This window comes from Peromyscus leucopus, chromosome 1 (assembly GCF_004664715.2).
Source record: "Peromyscus leucopus breed LL Stock chromosome 1, UCI_PerLeu_2.1, whole genome shotgun sequence".
Lineage (NCBI taxonomy): Eukaryota > Metazoa > Chordata > Mammalia > Rodentia > Cricetidae > Peromyscus > Peromyscus leucopus.
Genome location: NC_051063.1, coordinates 64,358,237 through 64,383,563, shown reverse-complemented (window position 1 = coordinate 64,383,563; position 25,327 = coordinate 64,358,237). Strand labels below are relative to the sequence as shown.

The window sequence follows — 25,327 nt, the reverse complement described above, 5'->3', positions numbered from 1 at the left end:
CCCTCGCATCCCCCTTCTGCTTACAAAGCATCTCTTTTAAAGTGTGAGTGATTAGCTACTTTAACAATTGTTTGTCCTGTAGGATTATACGCTATTCCTGTAATGTGTTTTATGTTACAACGTGTAAAAAATTGTTTTTTACTGGATGATAAGCAGGAGCATTATAAGTTTTAATTTTTATCAGTGTGTCCATTATAGTCATTGTCTTTAATAGATGTGTAATTATACAATCAGCCTTTTCAGAACCTAAGGCAGATGTCCATTGAAATCCAGAGTGTGTATCAATAGTATGATGAATATATTTTAATTAAAAAAATTTGTTAAGTGAAATACATCCATTTGTCAAACTTTATTTTTTTAGTGTCCTTAGGATTACTTCCTACAGGTAAAGGAATTTGATTATGTAAAGAACAAGTAGGACAGTTTTTTTTATATTTTTTTTAGTTTATCATCAGGTTATGAAATAATTTTCAAGCCTTTACTATTAACATGATGTTTTAATGAAATTTTGAAGCCTTTAATACATTTTTATTAATAGTTGATCAACCTTTTTATTTCCTTTTGTTAATACAGTATGAGATGAATGAGTAATATAAATTGGGTAATGTCTTTCTGAGATTGCCTGTTGCAGTTGTATAAATAATAAAGTTAATTCCGAATTATCAGGAATAAGTTCATCCATTTCTATATGTAACACAACTCCTTCTGCATGTTGAAAATCAGTAATTATATTAAGATATTCATTTGGGTGCCAAATATTGGGCGTTCTGTGTTGTGTGTGTGTTGGCAGAAGGAGATCACTCCCAGATGGATTCTTTAGGCCTGTGTGGCAGCAGGGAGGAACAGCCTCAAACAGTGACGCAAAGGCATATTTATGGATTGTCACACAAAGTTGCTTTTTGGGTAAACAAGTTTTTCATACCAAAGTTCCTGATCTAATCTATCCGTTCAAGTTCTTCATGCCAAAGTCCCTGATCTGATCTTTCCATTTTTCTGAAGGAAAACATCACATCCCTGACACTCCAGTCCTTCCTGCGTACCATTTGCAGTACCCAATAATCCAAGAGCTTCAGGTGTGCCAGAAGTGCCTTATGGCCATTGTCACGCAAAGCTCGTTCAGAAAAAATAATTCTATAAACCATGGGAAACAATCACTGTTTTCCACAATGATTTCTTGAAGGTCAAAATACTTCTAGAAACAAGTATTCATTCTAATGTTTACCCTAGATACAGTGACTTCGTTAGATTCCTACAACAGAGAGAAAGAGTCGGGGGGGGGGGAGGAAAAGGAGAAGGAGAGAGAGACAACTGGGAATGGCATGGGCATTATAAACCTCAAAGCCCACCCTCAGTGACACAGCTCCCCCAACAAGGCCACACCTCTTAATCCTTCTGAAACAGTTCCACCAACTGGGGCCAAGGTATTAAAATATACAAGCCAATGCAGGGGGCATTCTCACTGAAATCACCACACAAGGTAACGTTGGAGTCACAGAGGGAGCGTTGGACTAGGGTGGAATGGCATGTGCCTTCTTCTAGTACTGCTGTCTGTCCCCATCACTCTGAGGAAGATTGTTATAAACGTATCTCTGGTACTGTGAATTCAAGTGGTTTCTCAATATTGTCTCTTTGAATTTCAATAGTCTGGGGCATACCCAGGCCAGATGGCTTCCTTATTTTTGGGTCTCCCTGAAGCTAGATTTGCAGTGACTGCCTATCACCACCAGGGGACACCAGTTCCCTGAGTCTTTCTGAAGGTGATGTGCCCACTTATCCATGGTTTGGTGGGAGCGTCCCAAGGGGCAGCTCTTTCTTGGAGTGACAACTGCTTTATCCTGAAGTCCCGAAAGAAAGGGGTGGGGCCAAGAAGCCTTGCAGAGCCTGGCGTTTTTATGATCTTGACTCTATCCTGTAGAATCCCCACCCTGAGCCAGCCCTGGGGACACCCAGCTACAGTGGTATTGTGGCTGTCAGTCTGAAGCTTAACCCCATAGGGGGCTGAGGGGTAACATTTGCAGGCACAGAGCCAAGTGTCTACCTATGCAGAAGACTTCAGCTACGGTGGCCAGAGGGAACAGGAGCCAGTGGTGCTGTGGTGGGAGATCTGGTGCTAAAGTGGGCAGGTCATGGTAGAACTGACAGGTAAGAGCTCAAAAGTCTCCCGGTGGCTCAGTCTGTGCTCACTGCTCAAGTTATATGGTGGGGCAGGGCAGCCTTCGGCTAAGTGATCGCTGGCCCCTGACCTCTGGTCAGACACACCCACGTAGGGGCAATAAAATCCTAAGCAGCCAGGGTTGGGAGGAAGAGGACCAGGCACCTGGACACTGGAATCTGCAGCTTCTCTACTTGCCTAGAGCTCCTCAGCACCGAGAGGGAGCCCCAGTCATGAAGAGGTGATGCCATGGCCCCTGGGTCCTAACTTTCCTACCCATAAAAGTTGGCAGCTGGGCACTGGCCAGGGTGGGCCTGGCTGTGTGGTTAGGGTCGCACTGGGTCTGAATCCAGGAGCTCTGGCTTAGAGATAGGCCCTGGGTGTTAGTCCATCCCCATCTGAAGCCTGATTCCAGGAGAGTATCTTAGGGGAAGAAAGGAAGGAAGGATGAAAGGATGAAGGAAGGGAGGGAGGGAGGGAGGGAGGGAGGGAGGGAAATACCTTCTCTTTTCTGTAAAACACTCACCCTCAGGCCTGTAATCCAGGATTTACCTATAAGAGCAGCCCCAGTGGCCTCCAGATATGCATGGGGTTGAGTTGTCCCATGGGGTCCCTAGGCCAGTAGGACATTAGATCCTAAAGGCCCCCTGGGAAGAGGCAACAATTCGAGGCTGTGATGGCCCAAAAGAAAGGGGACAGTGGCAGGGGAGGGGAGGCAGGGGAATATGTAGCAGGCCTTTGAGGGCTAGCGGGAGTATAGGCAGGGCAGGAATCAGGCAACCTGAGAGTTGGTCACCCAGAAGCTAGGGCTTAATTTTCAGGGAGACCTTGGGCCCCTGTAGGACCTGAATTATCATGGAGGTAGAGGAGAGAGAGGACAAAAGGCTAGCATGAGGTTCTCCATGTTCATCTCTCTGCCCAGCGTACAAATAGGCCTCTGTCTAGTGGCTCTAAGGTAAGACAGGGCTACTCAACCCTATCTGGCCAGATCCCCACCTGCTGTCTTTTGACCCCTAATGTAGTAGGAAGTTTTCTCAGGTCCTGCCCGGCCCTGCGGTCCTGCAGCCACTTAGAAAATAATCATTCAGAGGCTGAATATTAACCACCAATTGTATGGCCTATGGCAGGCCTCTTGCTAGTTAGCTCTTATATCTTAAATTAATCCATTTCTGTTAATCTATGTTTTGCCATGTGTTCTGTGGCTTTACCAGTGTGCTGGCATCATGCTGCTCCTTTGGCTGGGGCTGGCGTCTCTCCTCCTGCCTGTCTCTTTCCTGTATCTTTGCTTGGATTTCCCTCCTGCCTCTAAGCTGCCTTGCCATAAGCCAATGCAACTTTATTTATCAACCAATCAGAGCAACACATATTCACAGCATACAGAAAGACATCCCCCAGCACCTATCACAAAGTGCTGAATCACAGAAGGTTTCTTTGAGGCTTTAGTACACACACACACACACACACACACACACACACACACACACACACACACGCATGCACCCCATGCACATGCATGCATACACATGCATATCATATAACATAAACACATGCATGCTTCACACACATGAATACCTTTCTACAATCACATGTTCAGAAATGCCTGCCATTCCTTCTGTCTCCATGATGTCCTTCTGTCTGCATGATGGGGCTGGGGCTACTGGCCACCTGAGAGCCTACTAGAGGTTACCCTACCCCTAATACCATGGGTTGTGGCCTCAGGGGTGTTGTGGCATGGCATTGCTAGGGCCTCCATCCATCCTGTCGATGTTGTCATGCACAGGTGTGTGCAGGCCCACATGTGTGTCCTTGTATGGCCTCTGGAATCCTCAGCACTGACTGCCAGTGTCCTGTCACAGTAGGATCTGCCTAGGCATGGGGTATCTTGGCCACAGGTAGAGAACTTGGCCTCAAGACATGGAGCAGGAGTGTGCCCTGAGCATCTTGCTTGAATATACTGCCTGCAGGTCCTTTCCTGTGAGATCAAAGTCAAGATCTACCATTGGATCGGCAGGGACCTACCCTTGGTCTCTCTGTCCAAGACACATGCCACCAGCCCCAGTAGGTCTTGACTGGAGCATCAGGAGTTGAGGTGACCCCTCATCACCTCACATTCCTTCTCTGGTCCCTCAGGTTTCTCCTGGCCACCTGTCTGGTGGCTGTGCTGCTGCAGGAGGCAGGGGCAATTCCAGCACTCCAGGTATGCAGGGGCCCCTCTACCTCGCCCCATCTCTGGCTGCCAACCTCTGCCCCAGTTAGCATGGAGTATTGGAAAGGGCCTCTTTTTCTCCACCCCAAGCTGGGCAAGGAAAGAGGAGGCAGGGCAGAGGCCATGTGGTGAATGTGGTAGCTGCACCATGTGAGCATTGAGGAGGGGCCTCAGGAAGAGAAGGGCATGGACCCTTCTGGGGTCTAGTGGACCAATTTCCATGACACTCAGGTTACTAGGTGAGGATACGGGCTTCCATAACATCCAAGTGACCCAAAGGATATGGGTCTCCATCACACCCATGTAACCACATGGGGACGTGAATCTCCATGACACCCAGGTGATCCCAGGATGAGGGAACATGGTCCTGCATGGCACCCATGTTACCAGGTAGGGACATGGGTCTCTATGACACTCAGATGACCCCAGGATGGAAGGATATGGGTTTCATGACACAGATTAGAGGTGGGGACATGGACGTTGAAAACACCTCGGAAGACCCTGTGTGAGGTGAGTCTTCTCCATACTTAGCCTGGCATACTCACTGAGGGTGTGGTCTAGACTGCTAACAGAGGGCACAGTATGAAATGAACTGAGCTTGCTCTGGGCCAAGTCCACTCAGTCTGCACACGTGGCTGTGAAAGAGGGTGAGGAAGGCCCACCCTTCTCAGCCATCCACAGCTTCTTAGAGCTGGTCACTTCCTCAGGGTCGTCCTTTGCGTCACTTCCCCTGGTACTTCGTCTCAAAGGTGTTAAATTCAGAGGAGCTGACTACCGTCTGGGCCACTAGCTAGGATTTGGGAGGGGCAAGCACAGCTTTAACTGATGCAAAAATCCAGAGTGTAGTGAGAGTGCAGAGTCCAAGGTGAGCCCCAGGCACCTGCTAAAGAACTCTACTTTCTCCTAAGCTGGCCAGGTTTTCAGGTAGGCTGGCCATTCGGGGACAGGCTGGGGTCCTAAATTCCCTACCTGTAATCCTGATAGCCACAGTGACCTTTATTGCCCTGCCTGTATGTGGGTCTGAGAGTGGCCTCTCCCTGGGTGTCTTCCAACCTTGGGCTACTAACTGGCAAAATCTCCACCTGTGACTTACTCTCCTAGGTCCCTGTCAAGACCAAAGGCAAACATGTGATCCTTGAGCAGGAAACAGAGAAGTAAGTGCCCCAGAAGGCAAGTGTGGCCTGGTGCAGTGGGGGATGGAGAACATGGCTGTTCAGAAGCTTTTAGGAGGTGATACTCAAATCCTACAGATGCCTCCTTGGGAGTTCCCTCCCGGGAGCCCCAGGCCATCTCCCAAGGACCCCTGGCCATCTCCCAGACTCAGTTCTCCCTGCAGCCTCCAATGAACTAAGTTTTAGAACAGCATACTATATTACCTCCCTCGCCCTTGAGGACCCTGGCCAGGGAAGGCTCTGACCTTCTCAGACCCCACCCCTGCACCCAGCGCTTTAGAGATGCTAGGGGCACAATGCCATGTACTCGTCCCGGGTCTTACAGGGCAGTTGATAAAGTGGGTGGGTATGGAGTAGCTTCCCAGGTCCATCAGCTGCCAGGGGGTGGGGGGGAAGGCAGAGAATGTCTTCTGAAGTGGGGCTGGCCATGTCTACCACCTGTGTGTGAACCTTACCCTACTCATGCCGGCAGGGTCCTGGGTGCCAAAGCTGTGGAGCCCCTGGAGAAGGACCTCCAGCTTGGGGCACTGCTGCCTGTGCCCAAGCAGAAGCTTGCAGCTGCTGAGGAAAAGCGTTCAGGTCAGAGTGGGACCAAGGCCACATCATGGGGGCCATTTGGACAGAAGGCCAGCGAGGAGGAACTTGTGAGGGAGACTGAGGCCACATCTATTTCTGTCTCTCCCCAGATGCCAGGAGCTGGGTGGAGACTGAAGACATCCTGAGCCGTTTTCGGAACCCTCATTACGGTCCGGAACTAGATCTTGACAGCATCCACCATCCGATGTATGAGGAGGTCCAAGATGAGGAAGTACCCCAGCCATGGCCCCTGATGTATCGTCAGGTGCTCCAGGGGCCAGAGGAGGACCTTGACCACATCTTCCACTCTCTGGAGGACTCCGAATAACCCTAACCACTCTCCCACTCCTGTTCTGAGGCCCAGACTGTTGTGACCACTGACTCTCCCCAGCTAGCAAAAATAAACACCTGCCAACAGGTAGAAGCCCTGAGTATCTTTAAGGTCAGCAGTCCCGGGGCACAGCAGCTGTGTTAGGAGGAAGAAGTATCACTGCCCTACTTATGGCTCACTAAAAGCTTTCTATGGAGCACAGGGTCTAGCTGACATTCAGCTCATGAACAGTTCTCCTCCTTGGGCCCATCTCTCTGCATGTGGGGATGAAGTGATATTATGTCAGCAGTCAAGTGTGGGAACCAGTTAGCAGCAGCAGTCTCAGCAGGGAAGTGAAACCTATCCTGGAATTCACACAGAAGAGGCTGAGAAAGGAATGTTTGATGAAGGGGCATGAGGTTAGGTGGGACTCAGGTTGATGAGTGTATAGGTACACAGGCACACGGTATCACATGTGTATAGGTACACACATGCACAAATGCACAGCTAAATGTTCAGACACATAGGTACAGGCATGAACAGGTACATGGTTACAAAAATGTATATAGGTGATGCATATGTGTAGTTACACAGAGTATGTAGGTAGTTATATAAGCACATAGGTATGGGGTGGCAGGTACATGGCTACATGTGTGCACAGGTCTAGGGGTATGTGGCTGTGCATATGCATGGGTACACATGCAGACAGGTATGTAGGTAAACAGGTACACACTCAAAGAGTGAGTCAGGACACATACTTTCTGTCCTAGTTTTCTGGGCAGCACTTGGATCTTTCTGGGGTGCCTGTCCACATGGCCTCACTCAGGCCTAAGCACCTAAGATGAATTACCTCACACATGGCATATAGATACCAGGGTGACTACCAATCCCACTCTTGCAGTGGGAGGGAAGCACTAGGGGCCACAGAGCCACACATTTTTCAGCTTAAGAGAGGCCATCAGCTTTCCATCCCAATGCATCCAAACCCCAAGCAGCCACGTAGGTTATTTATTGATCTCACGCGCCCTAGAACTCCATGTGTGTCTCATGTCCCCACTCCTCCAAGGACATGAGTGGGAGGCATGACGGCTCACGTGCACCCCGGCCTCTAAGCCCCACGAAGCAGGAGCCAATGCTCCATCTCATAGATGAATCAGGGGTCTTCATATTACTTGAGTCCACTGCCCCCACACTACAGATGAGTCCACGTTATAGATAAATCTAGCGTCTCCACATTACAGTCCAGAGTTCCAAGTCCAGGGTCCTGAAGATAAATAGCAAGGCTCTGACAGTGACCTCAGGCACAGCTCTCATCTCAGGGTATTCCGCCTGCCATCCTGGTAAGAATCCGAATCTAAATGAATCTATTCACGGTCCCTTCTCAGCAAAGCAGAGGTGCCAAAATCCTACCCAGGTCCCAGGTAGCACCAAATCCCACATAAGGACACCACAGGTGCTCTCCTTTCCCACTTTATCACTTCTGGCCCTAGCCTAGTCCTGGAAACATGCAGGTCTTCCCATGCATGGCAAATCCTCTCTGGAGACACTCTAGACTGACCCTGGGGTGCTTTATTAATTTTCCAGGCACTTCTCAATCCAGTAGTGTTGACAATAGAGATTATTACCAAACCTTTCATTCCTCCATCAAGTTAGAGATTCAGGTGCAGGTGGTCAGGAAGCAGTGCCCAGTGAGCACTCTGTCCAGTGCCAGGGAGGTCAGATCCACAGTTAAAATTTGAGCTGTCCCACCTCCATATTCCCTGGATCTAAGCAGAGGACCTGCAGATGCTGGGGTTCCAAGGGCCCGGTGTCTTATTAGGACCCAAAGCATCTACCTGCCCAGGATATTATCGTGGCCAAGTTTCTTTCCAGCTTTGCCTGAGCCAGAAAGCTCTGTGGGCATTTCCTCCTAAAGGAGAACTGGGGCTGAAGAGATAGCTCAACCTTTTAGAGCGCTTGCTACATCATAGGGCCTGTCTACTCACCTGCTCGACTCTTGGTTGTCTGCGGCGTTTGGCTAGTACAGACAAAGCTGCTATGAACATTCACCAAGAGTCTGCAGACCCGTGGTGCAGACACATCCAAGCACTCAGTAGGGAAACTGTTTCAGGCCCTCCTAAGTTCCTCCCCTCCAATCTTGCTACTTCCTTCTGCAATTCTGAGCCCCAATTGATCCTTTACCGCCTGGGACAACTGAGGATTCAAAGCTGGGAGCAGCGAGGTTGCATCTGAGTTCCTGGGCTTAACAGCTGCTCATGCATAGGTAGTGGTGCTCAGCCTGCCAACATAGGCATGGTGGGATCCAGACCTCTCTGACCTTGAACCAGGGAGGTCAGCATCACTCTCTCTAGCAGCTGAGCAGTCATCTCTGAGTGTTAGCATCCTCCCATCTAAAGTGTCCAGCCCAGCTCTGCCCTCTGGCCTAGAACTCAGACTGGCCCTCCCTACTCAAGAATCACTGTGTGTTGCAACCCAAGTGGGCAATGCAGAAATTCTCAACCCCCACAAGCATCCAGTGCAACCACATCCAGCTCCCTGCTGTGCACCTTACCCAACATCAATGACCAGCCTAGCCCTTTGCCGAGGCCCAGGCCACAGCCACAGACCCAATCCAGCTCTCAGGTTCCTACCCAGGCCTAGCTCCTGCCCAGCTCCCAACCCTCAAAACCAGCCCCATGCTTTATTCCCCATGTGGATTCTCCACCTGAGGATTCAGCAAGGATGGGGAGGAGGTGTTTATTTGGAAGCTAACGGCCTCCCAGAAACTCATCACAAGACAGGTTTCCGAGTACAAAACCTTTAAAGATTGACAGTGACTGCTCTCCTCTCCCCTCTCAATTTCACAAATCAGGGAAGAAGGAAATCTCTGTCAGGGTCAGCAGAGTCTCTCAAGATCTGCCAACCTCTTGACCCCCAGGCTGGGGTCCAGGTCTGGGTGCTGTCAAGGGGTGGCTTGCTGATTGGGTTCAGGTGGTCTTTATCAGGGTCCGAGGTCAAGAGTCCCCTTCTTGAGGATGATGTTTCCATAGAGTGCCGTCTCCCTGCGGGAGGGTCAGGGTGCTGATATTCTAACTTTGCCCTTTTCTGCTTCTGTCCCTCCTGCTCAACAATGTCCAGGAGCTCTGCTACCCAAATCCCTCCTGTCTTTCTGGGCAAAGCAGAAGTGGAGGCAGTTCCCAGGGACCTGGCTAAGGACTTGCCCAAGTCACCTGGATGCAGCAGAAACTCACCCAGTTGCAACAACAGCAAATGCCTTTTTTGCACGTTCATAAAATTCAAATCTCTCTATCTTCATCAGAGCTTTCTGGAAGACAAAATGGCATGGTTGGAGGGACATTGCCTAAAAGTCCTCCAGGTGGACTCCTGAGCTGAGTACCCTATCAGGAAATAGTTAGGAGGTAGCAGCAATGGAACCCTTTGGTCCTCTAAGCTCCATTCCTCTGGTTCTCCTGATCCTCCTGGGGTCTCAGGGAACCAGGGACGAGGGGACATCTTTCATATCTCTGTCTGAGTCTGTGATGGACAAGGTACCTGCCAGATGTGGACTCAGCTCAGCCAGCTTCTAGAGCAGTGGTTCTCAACCTTCCTAATGCTGCCACCCTTTAATACCGTTCCTCTTGTTGAAGTGACTCCCAACCATAAAATTATTTTCGTTGCTACTTCTTACTACTGTTATGAATCCTAATGTAAATATCTCTGTTTCCTGATGACCCACATGTTGAGAACTGCTGTCTAGACCCTCTAAACTACCCTGGAAGTCCCCTGTCCAGGACAGGAATCCTCAAGTTGGTCCTGCTCAGGCCTGCCAATGGCTCCTTAGGGAGAATGGGTGTGTCTTCTGCCATCTCCATGCCCATGGTTCCTTCTTCCTGAGCCCCCAGGAGACAGAGGGTCCCATGACTGGGGCTGCGCTCACCTTGCAGTCAGCTTTGAGCAGCAGGGATTCATAACGTTTCCATATTGGGGTCTGCAGGCCCCTCTCCTTGTCACTGGGCACTAGTTCCATGACAGCAGCCTGGGGAGAGAGGGATCAGCTCTGTGGCCCTAGGCACCTCCGGGGCTCCTCTGAGGGAGGGTGCCCTTAGGGGACACGTGGTCATATGAAGTCTGGCAGAGAGGAAAGTGAGGCCCAGATCAGCAGCATAGCCTTTGCTCCTCACCGGGCTTTCCACATAGGTGTCCAGGGGCAGCAGCTGCAGCACAGCCTCCAGGAGCTGTGGGATGTCCAGACCTAGGAGGGCAGAGCTGGGGTCAGGCTTCTGCTCTCACCCTGACCTGTAACCCCACCTGTCTGAAATCGTCATTTGTGGGCCACCGTCAGCAACCAGTCCACAGGAAGGAGGGGCCAGGACAGACAGGTCACAGAACCAGGACAGTGTCCGCCTATGGTGCTCACCATCTGCTCGGATCTCTACAGGCCCGCACTGGCAGATGGAGGAAGTAGGGAAGTTCGCATCTGCAAGAACTGAAGGGAGAGAAGGGGAAAACGGTTTCTAGTCAGTGCGGTTCTCCCTCCCAGATGGTCAGCTCACATGTCACAAAGCCACAAACCCTTGTACATTATCAGCACAGTCCACCATGTGGGATGTCCACATGCCCGGCCAGTATATCCCTTCCACTCCAGTTAGTGGGGACAGGTCATGGGTCACCCTATTATCCCAGTAGAAAAGAAAAATGAGGCAATGAAACCAGTGTCTGGAAGGAGGAACCAATAGTTTCACCCCAGCTTCTGGCTGTCCTGCCTTGCCCTAGGGCACCAGGCCAGGGACAGAGAACCCAGCAGACCTCAGGGCAGTCTGGGAACTACCCTGCTGCTGAACTTGGAACCTGATTTGCCCTTTTCAGAGTTCTGTGGCCTGGGCCAATGGTAGGCCTCAGCTCGGCTCTTTCCTGAAGCAGCTGGATGACTTCCTGTTCCCAAGGGCAAGGTGACTATGGCAGTGTCCCCAGCCTTTCCTGGACCCTGCCGGTCAAGCGCTCCCGGTGCGGATCGCTAAGTGCTAAGAAGTCCACACTGCCGGCTCTCTACAAGCTCACCAATCTCGTCTCCATGCCCCATCCGCGCAAGCGCAAATAGCAGCTCCGGGGACAGCACTTTCGGGATGCCCTTGAGCGCAACCATAGCTGCCGAACTGGTGGTGGGCGGGAGTTGTGGGCAGGGCGGTGTCACGTGGATTGGGGCGGGGCCAGACGAGAGGTGGCTCCAACATCTGGAGAGCCGCAGTTAGGACCTTGGTTCTGGGGTGACGTGCAAATCTCTGAGGACTGGCAGATTGTGGGAAAGTTCAGGAAGTAAGTCCGTGTGGGAAGGACAAAAATGCCAGAGAAGCACCTTCGAAAACAGGTCAGGCACAGCCTTGGCCCTAGGATCTCTGGTGCCCCAGCCCAGATGGCCCTGGTATGGCCACTGCTGCCCAATTTGGTAGCAGTGATGGGTGAAGGGTGAGAAGTAAGCTTTCTGCTTCAGTTTGTGAGTGGCTTCATGGGATTAGGGCCTGTGCAGGAGGCGAGCCCGTATAGAGGCAAAACCAAACCAGAACCCCTAAATGGTACTGGAGCCAGAGACCAAACAGTTTAAAATAGCCGAGAGCTTCACTGGGGCTTGGAGGAGCTCCTTTTGGGAGGCAGTCTGCATGCGTCCCATTGTCTTGAACTCTCTGGAGTCAAGGGCCAGCTTGAGGCTGGTGGCTGTGGGTGGGTTCCTGTCCTGCCGTGATGGAACCAATGAGAACCTAGCACACACAGGTCTGGGTGTGCTACGCTAGGCCCAGGGCTGACACAGATCTCCCACGGAGCATCTTAAACCCTGTTCCAGCTTTCAGAACAAATGGCTGCAGTATGTGCTCGGTGCACCCACAAAAATGAAACCAACAAGAGGTTGGGGAGACGACTCCTGGGGTAAGAGCACAGGTTGCTCTTCCACAGGGCTGGGGTTTGGTGGCTCGCAACCACCTGTAACTCCAGTTCCAAGGGACCCATTGCCCCCTTCTGGCCTCTGAGTCACCAGGCACATGCTTGGTACACAGACATAAATGCAGAGAAAACACTCATACTTTTTTTTTTTTTTTTTTTGGTTTTTTAAGACAGGGTTTTTCTGTGTAGCTTTGGAGCCTGTCCTGGAACTCACTCTGTAGCCCAGGCTGGCCTCAAACTCACAGAGATTCTCCTGCCTCTGCCTCCCGAGTGCTGGGATTAAAGGCGTGTGCCACCACCGCCCAGCCATTCATACATTTTTAAAAAGTTAAAAACAAATGACCAATGAATGTATCAATTGCCTCAGTTTCAAGATTTCCCCTATTGAGAGGTCACCTCCTCTTTTTGTTCCTTCTAGAATGTGGGTCAAGCAATGGCTAACACACACTTTCCTGTGTGCCCACGTTTAATAAGTGAACATTGGGACTGGAGAGATGTTTCAATGGCTAAGAGTACCAGAGGACCCAGGTTTGATCCCCAGCACATGGTGGCTCACAACTCTCTGTAACTCTAGTCTCAGGGAGTCCAGTGCCCTCTTCTTGGGGGAGAGTGGGCTTCATCAGGAGAAAGGCCCTGAGACTTTGCTTCCACAATAGGGAGCTTTGGTTGAGCCGTGGGTAGTGACCATGCCAGTTACCATGGTCTAGGCTGTGTGTTAACATCATAAAACAAACTTTGAATACTTGGATATGATGTATGTGTTCATCTGGAGTTTAGACAGGTCTCAACGGTCACCTCTCAAGCCCTCCAACCCCTTGTTAGCTTGAGTCGGGATCTCACGATGTAGCCCCACCTGGCCTGAAACTTGCTCTGTAGACCAGACTGGCCTTGAACTCAGAGATCTGCTGGCCTCTGCCTTCTGAGTCCTGGGATTAAAGACTTTCCCCACTAGGTGCATTTTACCCAAATGCCCTGAGGTTCAGATGGAAACTGCTTCCCTATAGATCTCCATTCTCACACTGACAGGTGCTGAGGGTGCTGCGGAACAGCCCTGACGTCATACTGCCACAGCAAATAGGCAGTCATTTCCCCACACCGAAGCTCTGACAGAGCAGATCTTGGCACGTCCCACTGAAATGCTAGGGCTAGTGTGGATGGTCAGCTGTCCTACTCTCAGTCCATGGTAGCCCAGACAATGCAAACCTGGGCATGGTCGTATGTATTACCTGGCTGGGGGGGGGGTATACAACCCTAGTCAGTTATCTGGAAGGCTGAAGCAGGACTGTCTGCACCCAGGAGCTCAAGACAAATATATATATTGAGCAATATATTGAGATGGCTTCCAAAAGAGAGATCTATCACATTACTGTGAGAATGGCATGTCCTCATCTCAGCATAAAGCATCAGGCTTTTTCTGGTTTGGTTTGGTTTTGTTTTCAAGACAGAATTCCTCTGCGTAGCCCCAGCTGTCCTGGAACACAGTCTGTAGACCAGGCTGGCCTTGTAACTCAGAGATAAGTTTGCCTGTGCCTCCCGCATTGGGATTAAAGGTGTGAGCCACCACTGCCCAGCAAACATCAGGCTTTAAACAAACGTACTATAGCATGAACAAACTCAGAGAGTATTTGTCTTAGTTTAGGCTTCAACACACTACAACCTAACGGCTTGCTGCTCGCATTTCTAGAGGCTAGAAGGTGAAGCAAGGCAGATTTGCTGTCTGGTGAAGGGAGACTTCCTGGCTCATCCTCATGCCTTCTCATTTCATCCTCACAGGGAAGGGCTTGCAAGCGCTCCCTTGGGGTCTGACAGACCCACTTTATGACCCCACTCACCTTCTGACCACCACTTTTAGGATGTCAACATAGGAACTTGGTGGGGGATGTTGTTCATTTCCTTGTTCTGGTGAAATAACAAACACACAAAAGAACAAATACTCTAATTCCACTCCTGAGGAGCCTGGAGTCATCACCTTGTCATAGAAAGTAAAAATGCAGGTGCCAGGGGCTGGGGAGTGGGGGAGGGAGTCCGTGTCTAGTGGAGAAGTTTTAGCTTGGGCAGATGAAGTCCTGGAGACTGATGGTGGGGATGGCTGCACTCTGATGCGAAAGTGCTTGATGGTGTACTCAGATGTGGTTGAGATGGTAAAGTTAAAAACACACAAACAGCCAGGCCGTGGTGGGCCACACCTTTAATCCCAGCACCAGGAAGCAGAGGCAGGTGGATCTCTGAGAGTTCGAGGCCAGCCTGGTCTATATAGTAAGTTCCAGGCAGCCAGAGTTACACAGTGAGACCCTATCTATAAGAAAATAACAGCAATAATAATTAGAAAACACATTCATTCTTTAGAGACTACTACAGGTGAGTTGAGGCTAAACTGAAGCAGTCACTTTGAATTGAATTATTCTGCACTTGGAATCAGCAGACAGGGCCGCTTCCCACTTGAAGCCACATCCTGAGCTGTGCACTGTGGACACTGTGGACAGTGGACAGGGGACGGGTGGTCCAAGCACGCACCTGTCCCTGAAGTGAAGTAAAAAAAATAAAAAATAAAGACACCTTGAAAGCTTCCCAGATTTCTGATTTAGAAGACTGTGAAAGACTGACTTCCAACACTGGTGAAGGTTGCAGGCCACACCACGAGTACCTGAGCTGTGGCCACAGCCCCAAAGCCTGCGGTCGGAACTGTGGCTTACGCTACCCTTCAGGAGAATTAATTTGCCTCTCAACTGACAGGCTGAGCGTTCTTCTCCAGGGCCGCACAAGGCTCAGCTGCCAGCTCTCAGTGGTCTTTGAAGTTGGCCTTCCTCTTCTCCACAAATGCAGCCATTCCTTCTCTCCGGTCATTCTGGCAGGAAAAGGAAGAAGGGAGGTGAAGTTTGCGTCTTCCTGGTGAGCCCCTCGGCTGACAGCCTGCATCTCGAGGTGGTCTTCCGTCCTCCTCCTTGCCTGCTTTCCAAGCTCATCGATAGGACGGTGATTTTCCATTGTGCCCACCAGCTGCCCATGAAAGATGGGATTCCCCACAAACAGTGCTATGCTTGGGGACGGGGGAATGTATACTACCCAGGACATAGTCCATCGGGGGCCATGACACGAGCACCATTAACTCGTGCTCACAGCACCTCTGGATCTGGCAGGGTCTGAGCTGGGAAACTGTCAGAGCTGTGGGGCAGCAACAGAACTCTGCTTTACACCTGCCTCTTCCCTAGCCTGTGGACATACTATGTGCACACACCTTCAATTCTTCCCTAGGGGCCCAAACCATTTAAAAGCTTTTTTAAAATTTTAAGTGTGTGTGTGTGTGTGTGTGTGATGAGTGTGTGCAGATAAGTGCAGGTGCAGCACAGAGAGCAAAGGTGTGATATCATTCTGGAGCTGGAGCTGCAGGTGACTGTGAGTCATCTGATGTGGGTGCTGGCAAGTGAACTCAGGTCCTCTGGAAGAGTAGTACATGCTCTTAAATGCTGAGCCAATTCTCCAGCTCCTTAACTTTTTTTTTTTTTTTTTAAATAAAACACTTAGCACTGGACCAGTGGTACAATGGATAATGCATCTGATGATCAGAAGACTCTTTAAAACACCTAGATATGAGCTCTTGATAAGAGGTGAAACATGGTGGCATACTCCTTTAATCTCAGCATTCAGGAGGCTGGGACAGGTAGAGTTCTATGTGTTCAAGGCCAGTATGGTTTACATAATGAGTTCCAGGCTAGCCAGGGCTACATAATGAGACCCCGTCTCAAAAACAAACAAACAAATAAAATAAAATAAATAGGGGTGGAGGGGTGGTGGTTAGAGATGGCCCAGCAGTTCAAAGCACTTGTTACTCTTGAATAGGATCTGGGTTTGGTTCCCAACACTTCTACGGTGGCTCACCACAGTCTGTAACTTCAGTTCCAAGGTATCCAGTGCCCTTTTCTGGTCTCCGCAGGCACCAGACATGCATGTAATATATTTACATACATGCAGGCAAAACAGGTATACATGCAGGATAAATAATATTTGGAGATGGTTTCTCTGTGTGTTCACGGGCTGGTCTCAAACTCCTGGTCTCAAGCAATTCTCCTTGTCCCCTGGCTCCTAAGTTTTGGGATTACTGTGCCCAGCTACAAATTCCACTTTAAATACAGAAGCTGCTGTTTAGCGGTGTAATTCACAGGGCCCTTTTGCAGTAAGAAATTCTCTACAGCTTCTGCAACAGAAAGGAACTCAAATCCTAAGCAGGATACTTGTTACTCACAGTGGCAAAGGTAGAATAGAAGAGCTTCTTCTCCAGCTTATTTCCTTCTGTTAAGGTCATTTCAAAGGCTGAAAAAGAAGCCCCGGAGTTACAAACTGAAGTGCTGAATGTGGGGGCACCCATGTCGGGCTGACTGTGATCCACAGAGAGGGCTACAGGCTGTGTGGCCCCCATGCTGATTCAGCTCTCCCCACTTCTCACATGCACGGCCCATGCTGAGGTAGCCATGGAAACAAACTGCTCTCTTGGGCCTCCCAAACACCTTGGTGGTAGTCCAGGGCCCTCAGAAGGGAAAAAGCACCAGAAATGGACAAAGGACAAATAGCAGAACCTGTCCAGCCATGAGGACCTGAGGTAGCTGATAAAACAGAACACAGAAGCCCAGTAAAGCATGAAGAACGGAGGAGAACAGTTAGGCGGCAGGGACAGCATCTGCTCTGGGCCTTCTTTTCCAGTGCAGAACTCTGTTCAGTGGAACACTGATGTGGAAGACCGAGCTGTGACTGCCGCTGCGATCTTCCTAGAAGCCTCAGGTGCTCCCTATGTGCTCCACACACAGCTGGCTCTTTAAACACCAGCACATCTGGTCATGGCCAGCAGCAACCCCGAAGGGCTGGTGGCCCCTCTGGAGGTAGCAGCAACCTTTCTAGGTCACATCTTTTGCCCCTAAGCTGGCTCTACATGTGATACTGAGCAGAAACACAGTGCCATTCCAAATGCTGAGATAAACTATGACATTAAGACTCCATTCCTGGGGCTGGAGAGATGATTCAGTGGCTAAGAGCACTTGCCCTCTTGCAGAGAACCCAGGTTGCCTTCCTAGAACCCACAGGGAAGTGCACAGCTGTCTGTAGCTCCAGTTCCAAGGGGTCCCATGTCCTCCGCTGCACCATGCACATGTGTGATATACACACATATATGCAGCCGAACACTCATTCACATAAAATAAAAATAAGTAAAATCTTTGAAACAACCACAAAAACTCCATTCAGGTCTTTGTACCTATTTAACAAGCTGGGTATCCCACAAATCCTTTTAACTCCTGCTCTGTTATTACCTTGTAGGTCTTATACCTATTGGTCACAAGATTAAACAGGCTAACTACTAATTTCTGCTTTTATATGAAACGCCTGCTTGGACAGCTGAGGCACCTGCTGGATATCTGTTACAAAATCAGGTCTTACCTAGAGAATTCTCTCAGGTTTGGTCCTGGCCAGTCTCTTTTTAATAAAAAACCTCTAATTTACTAAAACCAAAACTTGAGTCAGACTGGTGACTCTCTGAACAACCCCAAGGCCTCCAAAGGCTCTCTAGTGAAAGGCACACACACCCACATACATACACACATGTATATAAATTCACACACATGTTAATAAATAACTAAATGTATTTTTTTAAAAAAGACTGCTGTGGGATGGTCTGTATGTCAAATTGCTCTGATTGGTCAGTAAATAAAACACTGATTGGCCAGTGGCTAGACAGGAAGTATAGGCAGGACTAACAGAGAGGAGAAAAGAAAGAACAGGAAGGCGGAAGGAGTCACTGCCAGCCGCCGCCGCCATCACAAGCAGCATGTGTAAGCCACGAGCCACATGGCAAGGTATAGATTTATGGAAATGGATTAATTTAAGCTATAGGAACAGTTAGCAAGAAGCCTGCCACGGCCATACAGTTTGTATGCAATATAAGTCTCTGTGTTTACTTGGTTGGGTCTGAGTGGCTGTGGGACTGGCGGGTGACAAAGATTTGTGCTGACTGTGGGCAAGGCAGGAAAACTCTAGCTACAAGACTCCAAGCTTGGTGTGGTGATACATGCGTCCAATCCTAGCAACTGAGGGAGGTGGATCCAGAGTTTGAGGACAGCTTCAGTGATAGAGTAAGACCTTGCCTCACAATCCAAGCAAAGGGCTCAGCCAGATGGCTCAGTGGATAAAGGCCCTCATTGCCAAGCCTAAAAACAACTGGAATTCAATCTCTGGAACCCATATGGTGAAGGAGACAACTGACTCCTCAAATTATTCCCTGACCTCCACATGTGCACCATGGGATAACCCCTCAATAAATTAAAATGTGAAATGAAGAAATAAATGAGTATGTTTAAAGAGAAGAAGGAGGAAAAGGATGAGGCAGCTCTGAGGAATGAGCTGAGAGCTGACGAAGATGCTTCTCACGAGCTGTGCCACTGCAGACACCAGGCTACGGCCCATTTGCATAACCAGAGCATGGGCTCCAGGTCCTCGGAGACACTTTCCCTTGAACCACAGACCAGTGACTTCAGGGGCTGTGGCTCCATTCTTGGTCTTGCCTGACACTGCATCACCATTATGTCCTAGGCCTGGCCCAGTCTTGGGTCTTGGTATAAAGAGATACTCAGAGTATCTTGACAGACATTTGAGTGACCAAAACCTGGAACACTATGGCAAACTACAATTCCGAGAACTTTCCCATTGCTGCCTGGGACAAGGTGGGGTAATCTGGAACCTCACAACTTCATCTATGCAGTCCTGTGGACTCTTCCCATTTTCTTTTCCCAGCAGACCCCTACCTGCATTCACAGATTCTTTCGCCATGGCTACTATAATTTTGGAATTGCTGGCAATTTTTTCTGCACATTGGATGGCCTCTTCAACCAGTGTTTCAACAGGAAAAATCTTGCTTACAAGACCTAAAATAAGAAAAGTATGAATAGCATGCAGGAATAGCATCGTCCACTTCCTCTAGAACCCAATGACACCAAAAGGCAAGTCCTCTGGGGCTCTATCCCCAATAGTGGGTGACTCTGTGCTCTCCACTGCTAGGTTGCAGTCCCTAAACTCTAAGTTACATAGGCCATGCTCTCTACAGGATCAAATGGCACAGAGAACCTGAGGTTTATGGTCACTGCCAAGGCAGGGAAAGGGCTGGCCTTTAAGGGCCTTCAAAGGGCAGTGGGAAGAGATGTTTTGTTTTGTTTTCTTTTTGGTTTTTTTAAGACAGGGTTTCTCTTTAGCTTTAGAGCCTGTCCTGGAACTCACAGAGATTCACCAGCCTTTGCCTCCCAAGTGCTGGGATTAAAGGCATGTGCCACCATCGCCCATCAGGAAGTGATGTTATTATTTCTAACTTAAACATATGTTGCCACTCTCTTGTGCATAATATATTTCAAGATATAAAACCCAATGCCAGAACCTTAGGGCTCTAAGGCCAGTTACCCATGGGGACACCAAATACAGTCCAAGTCTCCCCCCAGCTCACAACATGAGACACCACCTGCTTGCTTGGCATCCTGGGCTGAAATGCGGTCACCAGTGAGGACCATCTCCATTGCTAGTGACTTGCCAACCGCACGAGTAAGTCTCTGAGTGCCCCCTGCACCTACAGGGAGAGATTTGTGGTCTTAGTGGCTCTTTGTCAAGTGACATTGAGAAGAAACTCAGGTCTGGGATGCAGCCCAGTGACAGGTTTAGCATGCACAAGGCCCTGGGTTCCTTCTCAGCATTAAAAAGGAAGACATAAAAATTAGATTGGCTCTTTCCCCACCATCCTAGAAGGTCTAGGTCTCCCTGAAAGCATATGCTGGACCAAATCCCAGCATCAGTCATCTTCTCTACAGACCTGAATAATGATATTGAACCCACTGTCCAGGATCTCAGAACAAGCCTGGTTAAACCCAGAGAGCAGTGGAGGCCTCCTCTCTGAGTGCAGTCTCTTTCCTGAGGGCTCAAGTCTTTTCTCTTTGAGTGTTCACCTTCTCCTGCCAGGTCTAGCAGGTGGCCCTCTCTGCCCCCCCACCCCCAGCAATGGGATTGCTTTCTCAACATCTCAGAGCTTTCCCAGGCAGTGGGGAGTGAGAATTCCACAGTCTGATGTGCTGAACTCAGGAAGGCCACGACATAGGAGTGTACAGAGCCAGAGTCATATGGGACAGAGTTTTTGGTGCAAGCCCATGGCTACTCATCTTTCTCCCAAGCTTTGGGTGTACAAAACTCTTAAGGGTATATGAATCATGAGCAGGAGAGAACCGCTGTGGCTAAAAGCCAGTGCCCACTACGTGTGGCATTGTCAGATTCAGGATCTGTATATTCATAAGAGCTGGACATGGCCTGAAGCTCACAGACTGTGCTGAGCTTCATCTGTTCTTTCAGGTTCTAGTTGGCAGAGAGAAAACCGAACAGTCAAGAGCTGTCCATCTGGGGCCTGTGTTTGGATGCAAGCCATGGTGCTGAGACTCAGGCTTGCTTTGTTACAGCTGACACAGTCTCACCTGGGATGGTCCCCAGCAGGATTTCTGGCTGTCCAAACTGGGCTTTCTCACCAGCATAGATGATATCACACATCATGGCAAGTTCACAGCCCCCACCAAGCTGAAAAAAAAAATGTTCATAAGCCGGTGGATTTTACCAGAGGATCCCAGGCAGAAAAATCACTCTATTTGCTTAAGGAACTTTTCTAAAACCATGAAACAGAGTCAGATAACAGCGAATGTTAACCTAGCAGGACAAAACTAGATTAAAGTGGTAGAATAAATATAAGAGAGATGTTGCTTACCAGGGGCTTGTAGACTTTTATGCAAAGGGCTAGGCAGTAAAGACTTTTGGCTTTGTGGTGAATAACAAAGCCTAACACAGTGACTCAAAATCAGCTAGACAGGACAAGGGCATGAATGTGGGTAGCTGACCACCCCAGGGGCGGGTTTCAATAAATAATTAGCATGTGTAATAATCACGGGTTTTTTTCCACTAGCCCTGCATTTCTCAATGGCCTAGAGAAGCAGGAACCCTTAGTGTGCACACAGACAAAGTACTCACAGCCTTCACACGTGTAGTATAGCCACTGTAGCAATTGAACAGAACCAGAAAAGCTCATTAACACACCTGGGAATTAGTCAATGAGCCTCCTTCAAACAAAGCAATTACCAAAAGACACCATGGGCCTTTTAAAGACCCAGATCTTTGCTATACTTTATTTACACAAGCATAGTTCCTTCCACCTTGCACAGGAGACCTCTGTGGCTGATACTTACAGCATAACCATTGACAGCTGCAATGACTGGCTTCTTGACCCGGGTGATCTGGTCCCAGTGGCTCAGGAACTTGCTGCTGTAACAGTCCTGGAATGTCTGATTCTGCATTTCCTTGATGTCCGCTCCAGCTTGAGGCAGACAGAAGTAAGGATCCAATGACCAGACATCAGAGAACTTCTCAGTCCTGTACCTCCATGCACAGGGCCTGGGGGCACTTCCCACAATAGTGGGAACAGCTGATACATGGACCAACAACTCACCAAGCTGTCTGTTATAGGAAGGTAATGTTGGGGATTGTAGCAGGCAGTAGATGCCAGGTACACTCAGAGGAGACTGGGCTTATGCTGGTTATTTCACCTGACCAGTGAGGACCTGAACATCCCTGAATGTTCAACACACAGAACTGCTCTTCTACACAGCTTACTTTACATGTTAGTATATCCTAAGCCACCCCTCCCATCACAGAGAAACTGGTCCATTTTGCTGCTTCCCACAGGCCACAGCATCCCCCTACCCTCTACCACCATGGCTGCCCAGCACACCTGCAAATGCCTTCTCCCCACCAGTGAGCACAATGGCCCCCACAGCAGGATCTTTCTCAAAGGTCTCCAGTGCTTGGTTGAGCTCTTCGATCAGGCCATTGCAAAGTGCGTTGAGTGCTTTGGGGCGGTTTAACTGAATCAGCCCCACGCTGCTATTCTTTCCTTTCTTTTCTGTGATGATGTACTGAAAGTTAGCACCTGGGGTGAGAGGACGAAAGTGGATTGTCATCATAAAGATATTAAAGGCACTGTGGTGGCCAATCGTGGCTGTCAACTTGACCACATCTGGAATCAACTAAAACCCAAGCAGCTCAAGCTACCTGTGGAGGATTTCCTTAGCTGGATCATTTGAGATAAGAAGACTGGACCCTAAATCTGGGCCACACCTCTGGTGGCAGCCTACATAAAAGTACATGGAAGGAAGCTTTTACTTTTTGCCCTCATTCTCAATGGCAAGCTCATCTAATCTATTCATTTCCCCCCCAAAGATGTATTATTTACTTATTATGTATACAGTGTTCTGCCTGCATGTGTGCCTTTATGTTAGAAGAGGGCACGAGATCTCATTACAGGTGGTTGTGAGCCACCATGTGGGTGCTGGGAATTGAACCCAGGTCCTCTGGAAGAGCCCTCAGTGCTCTTAACCACTGAGCCATCTCTCCAGCCCCAATCTAATCTATTCTTAGGCATTCCTTCTCTGGTGTTTGAGCCTATTTCTTTGGGATTCCAATGTACACTGAAGACTCTCAGCTCTCTAGGACTTCTCTGGGCTCCAAAACCAGATTGAGACTGCTGAAATATCCAGTCTCTTGGACTGAACACCTACTGAATCCTTGATCTTTTCGTCAGAGGACAGCCATTGCTGGACTACTCAGACTGAAGCCTGTAAGCCACTCTAATAATCCCCATTAATATATATGTATATTATACATTAGCAAATATAATATATATTCAGTTGATCAGTTCTGCTCTGTTACAGAACCCTGACTGATACAGGTACAGACAGGGGACTCTGCACCATCCTTACCATGCCAGCCTGGAGCTCTGGCTATGATCTACCTAGGCATGATGGCAATGACACACGCCTTTAATCCTAGCACTCAGGAGGCAGATGCAGGTGTATCTTTGTGAGTTCCAGGCTAGCCTGGTCTAGTTCCAGGCCAGCCGGAGAGCTACATAGTAAGATCCTGTCTCAAAAAAACAAACAAAAATAACAAAAAAAAAAAAAAAAGAAAACCCTAGCACAGTCACACACCCCCCACACACACTCATCCACACCCCATATGCCAGCACTTTCCAGACCATGACACCAGGTGAAAGCAGGACAGAGCCTAGGGCTTGCTAGAGCAGTAAGTCTGGTGGGACAGAGGCTCATGTGAAGCACCATTAGGTGACCTGGAGGAGCAGCCAATTCAGACTTGGGGGGTGCAGGCCACGGATTTAGGAGGAGGAAGATAGGCCTGAAAGTGAGGGTCTGTATTCTGGGTATTTTGTTCCTTAACACAGTGCTGTGTGAAGTAACTTAAGTGTAAGGTGCACTGTTGAACAGTAGGATGCCTGCCATTCAGTGGAGCCAGGACTGGACAGCCAATCCAGGTTGAGGTTCAGAAGCCCTAGCTAGCCTCAGGGCATGGCCAAGAATCCCTGGTAACACTGGAACACCAGATGGCTGCAGGAGAGTCCTGGCCAAGGAGAGAGAAGGCAGGGACTATCAGGCTGGCTGGGAAGGAAAGTGGGTGTGTCAGTATGGTCGTCGTTGATTGGACGGTGTGAAGGACAGGCTCAGGCGAGGGCAGTGGACCAAGAGGGACTGGACAGGAGGCACTGTAGACAAACCTTCCCCAATACTCAGCCTGCCTTGCTTAACCTACCTTCATAGTCTCTTAAAGCTACCTAAATGCACATGGAGTTCCCAGTTGGCTAGAGGTCCTGGCACTTACTGAAGTTCTAGGGTTGAGAAGCTGCCATTACAGCCAGGGCCCTCCCAACAGACAGGGCTTCTAGGTGCTAACCTCGGGTTGGACTTGTTAGGTGAGAGACTAAGATCAGATTAAGGGGGTCAAGAATAGAGTGGGGTATGGAATTGGGTAAGGGGTCAGGCGAGCAGTGGAGGTGGGGGCTCCGAAGGAGGAGCAAGGGTGGGAGGAATCTGGGTTTAGTTGTGGGGATAAGTACTGGAATCCAGGGTCTAGGTACTTCAGAGTCAAGCGTTGGGAGTGCATGCTTGTGGAAGTGGAGGTCAGACAAATGATCTGGAGTCAGGAGAGACGGTCCAGGATCAAGCGAGGGTGCGTGGAGGCTGGGGTTTAAGAAACCAGCCGGAGGCTCCGAGGAGAGAGTCCACCCAAAGTGAGGTGACGGACCCCGCCTGTGTGCGCACTCACCCGAGGCGAAGCGCCGAAGTTCTGGGTAGCGGACCGAGGACAACAGCGAGCTGCAAGCTCGGGGCAGCAGAGCACGCAGGGCCGCCATGGCGTAGAGACACTAGTCCCGCCTGCAGACTCGCCCCGCCTGCAGAATCGCTCCGCCCCAGATCCCCGGCTAGCCGGAGACGGAAGCCGAAGGGGACAGACGGATGACCCGGGCCGGGTGATGCTGTAGGCAGGGTGGGCGGGGTGGGGAGGATGGTCGCCAATGCAGGGCTGCAGTTCTTTGAGAAGGCTGCTAATTGCTCCGCGTTGGTGTTGTGCCCATGGCTGGTGCACAGTACCAAGGGACAGGCTGGAAGAGGCAGCTGAGTCTTTCCCCTGCGCTTGCCGTGTGCTGTTGGTCTTGACCGCTGGAAGGCGTGATTGTAGATGTAGCCGTAGAGCGTAAAGCGGTAAAGTCAGAGGCGGTTTTGTTTAGTTTTGTGACAGGGTCTCACTACATAGCCCTGCTTGGCCATGTGGGCCAGGCTGTCTGCTGGTCTCACAGAGATTCGCCTGCTTCTGCCTCTCAAGTTGGGGGACTGAAGGCGTGCGCCACCATACTCTGCTCGAGAGGCATTCTTTACGTGGCAGCTAACTAGCTTCATAACACCAGGTTAGGAATAGCTGTGTTTTTTCAAGATGGGAAGACTCACATACATCTCAAAGAAAGCCGAGGTTTGGTTCACGTTAATTATCTTGAATTATAACTTTGAAATGTTTAGCAAGTATGAATTAGGTCTTTATTTGTATTCTTGCCCTGGTCCTGCAAACACTGGGATAGCATCTACAGACAAAAGCAAAAT

The 25,327-nt window shown here is 49.6% G+C and overlaps 3 protein-coding genes across 5 annotated transcripts; 1 reads left to right on the top strand and 2 right to left on the bottom strand.

Annotated features, from left to right (window-relative positions):
* Nucleotides 1-2,187: 2,187 nt before the first annotated feature.
* Prap1 (proline rich acidic protein 1) lies at nt 2,188-6,530 on the top strand. The gene is made up of 5 exons (XM_037209432.1): nt 2,188-2,393; nt 4,283-4,349; nt 5,460-5,512; nt 6,003-6,109; nt 6,217-6,530. The coding sequence occupies exons 1-5, from the start codon at nt 2,197-2,199 to the stop codon at nt 6,432-6,434; spliced, it is 642 nt and encodes a 213-aa protein (XP_037065327.1). The 5' UTR covers nt 2,188-2,196; the 3' UTR covers nt 6,435-6,530.
* Nucleotides 6,531-7,402: 872 nt separating this feature from the next.
* On the bottom strand, nt 7,403-12,393 carry Fuom (fucose mutarotase). Of its 3 annotated transcripts, none has more exons than XM_037209436.1 (6): nt 11,454-12,010; nt 10,813-10,881; nt 10,577-10,647; nt 10,333-10,431; nt 9,647-9,720; nt 7,403-7,753 (listed from the first exon to the last, which is right to left on the bottom strand). In XM_037209436.1, exons 1-6 carry the CDS (start codon nt 11,536-11,538, stop codon nt 7,732-7,734), a joined length of 420 nt encoding a protein of 139 aa, XP_037065331.1. In that variant the 5' UTR covers nt 11,539-12,010; the 3' UTR covers nt 7,403-7,731. The 3 variants fall into 3 exon arrangements, with proteins under 3 accessions (XP_037065331.1, XP_028725498.1, XP_028725488.1); XM_028869665.2 differs by lacking the exon at nt 7,403-7,753 and adding an exon at nt 9,137-9,354 and having other exon boundaries at nt 11,454-12,393; XM_028869655.2 differs by lacking the exon at nt 7,403-7,753 and adding an exon at nt 9,137-9,457 and having other exon boundaries at nt 11,454-11,594.
* A 2,255-nt stretch (nt 12,394-14,648) lies between these two features.
* Echs1 (enoyl-CoA hydratase, short chain 1) lies at nt 14,649-24,625 on the bottom strand. The gene is made up of 8 exons (XM_028869691.2): nt 24,498-24,625; nt 22,114-22,311; nt 21,572-21,699; nt 20,813-20,912; nt 19,819-19,923; nt 19,115-19,234; nt 16,570-16,637; nt 14,649-15,174 (listed from the first exon to the last, which is right to left on the bottom strand). Exons 1-8 carry the CDS (start codon nt 24,583-24,585, stop codon nt 15,109-15,111), a joined length of 873 nt encoding a protein of 290 aa, XP_028725524.1. The 5' UTR covers nt 24,586-24,625; the 3' UTR covers nt 14,649-15,108.
* Between the last annotated feature and the right edge of the window lie 702 nt (nt 24,626-25,327).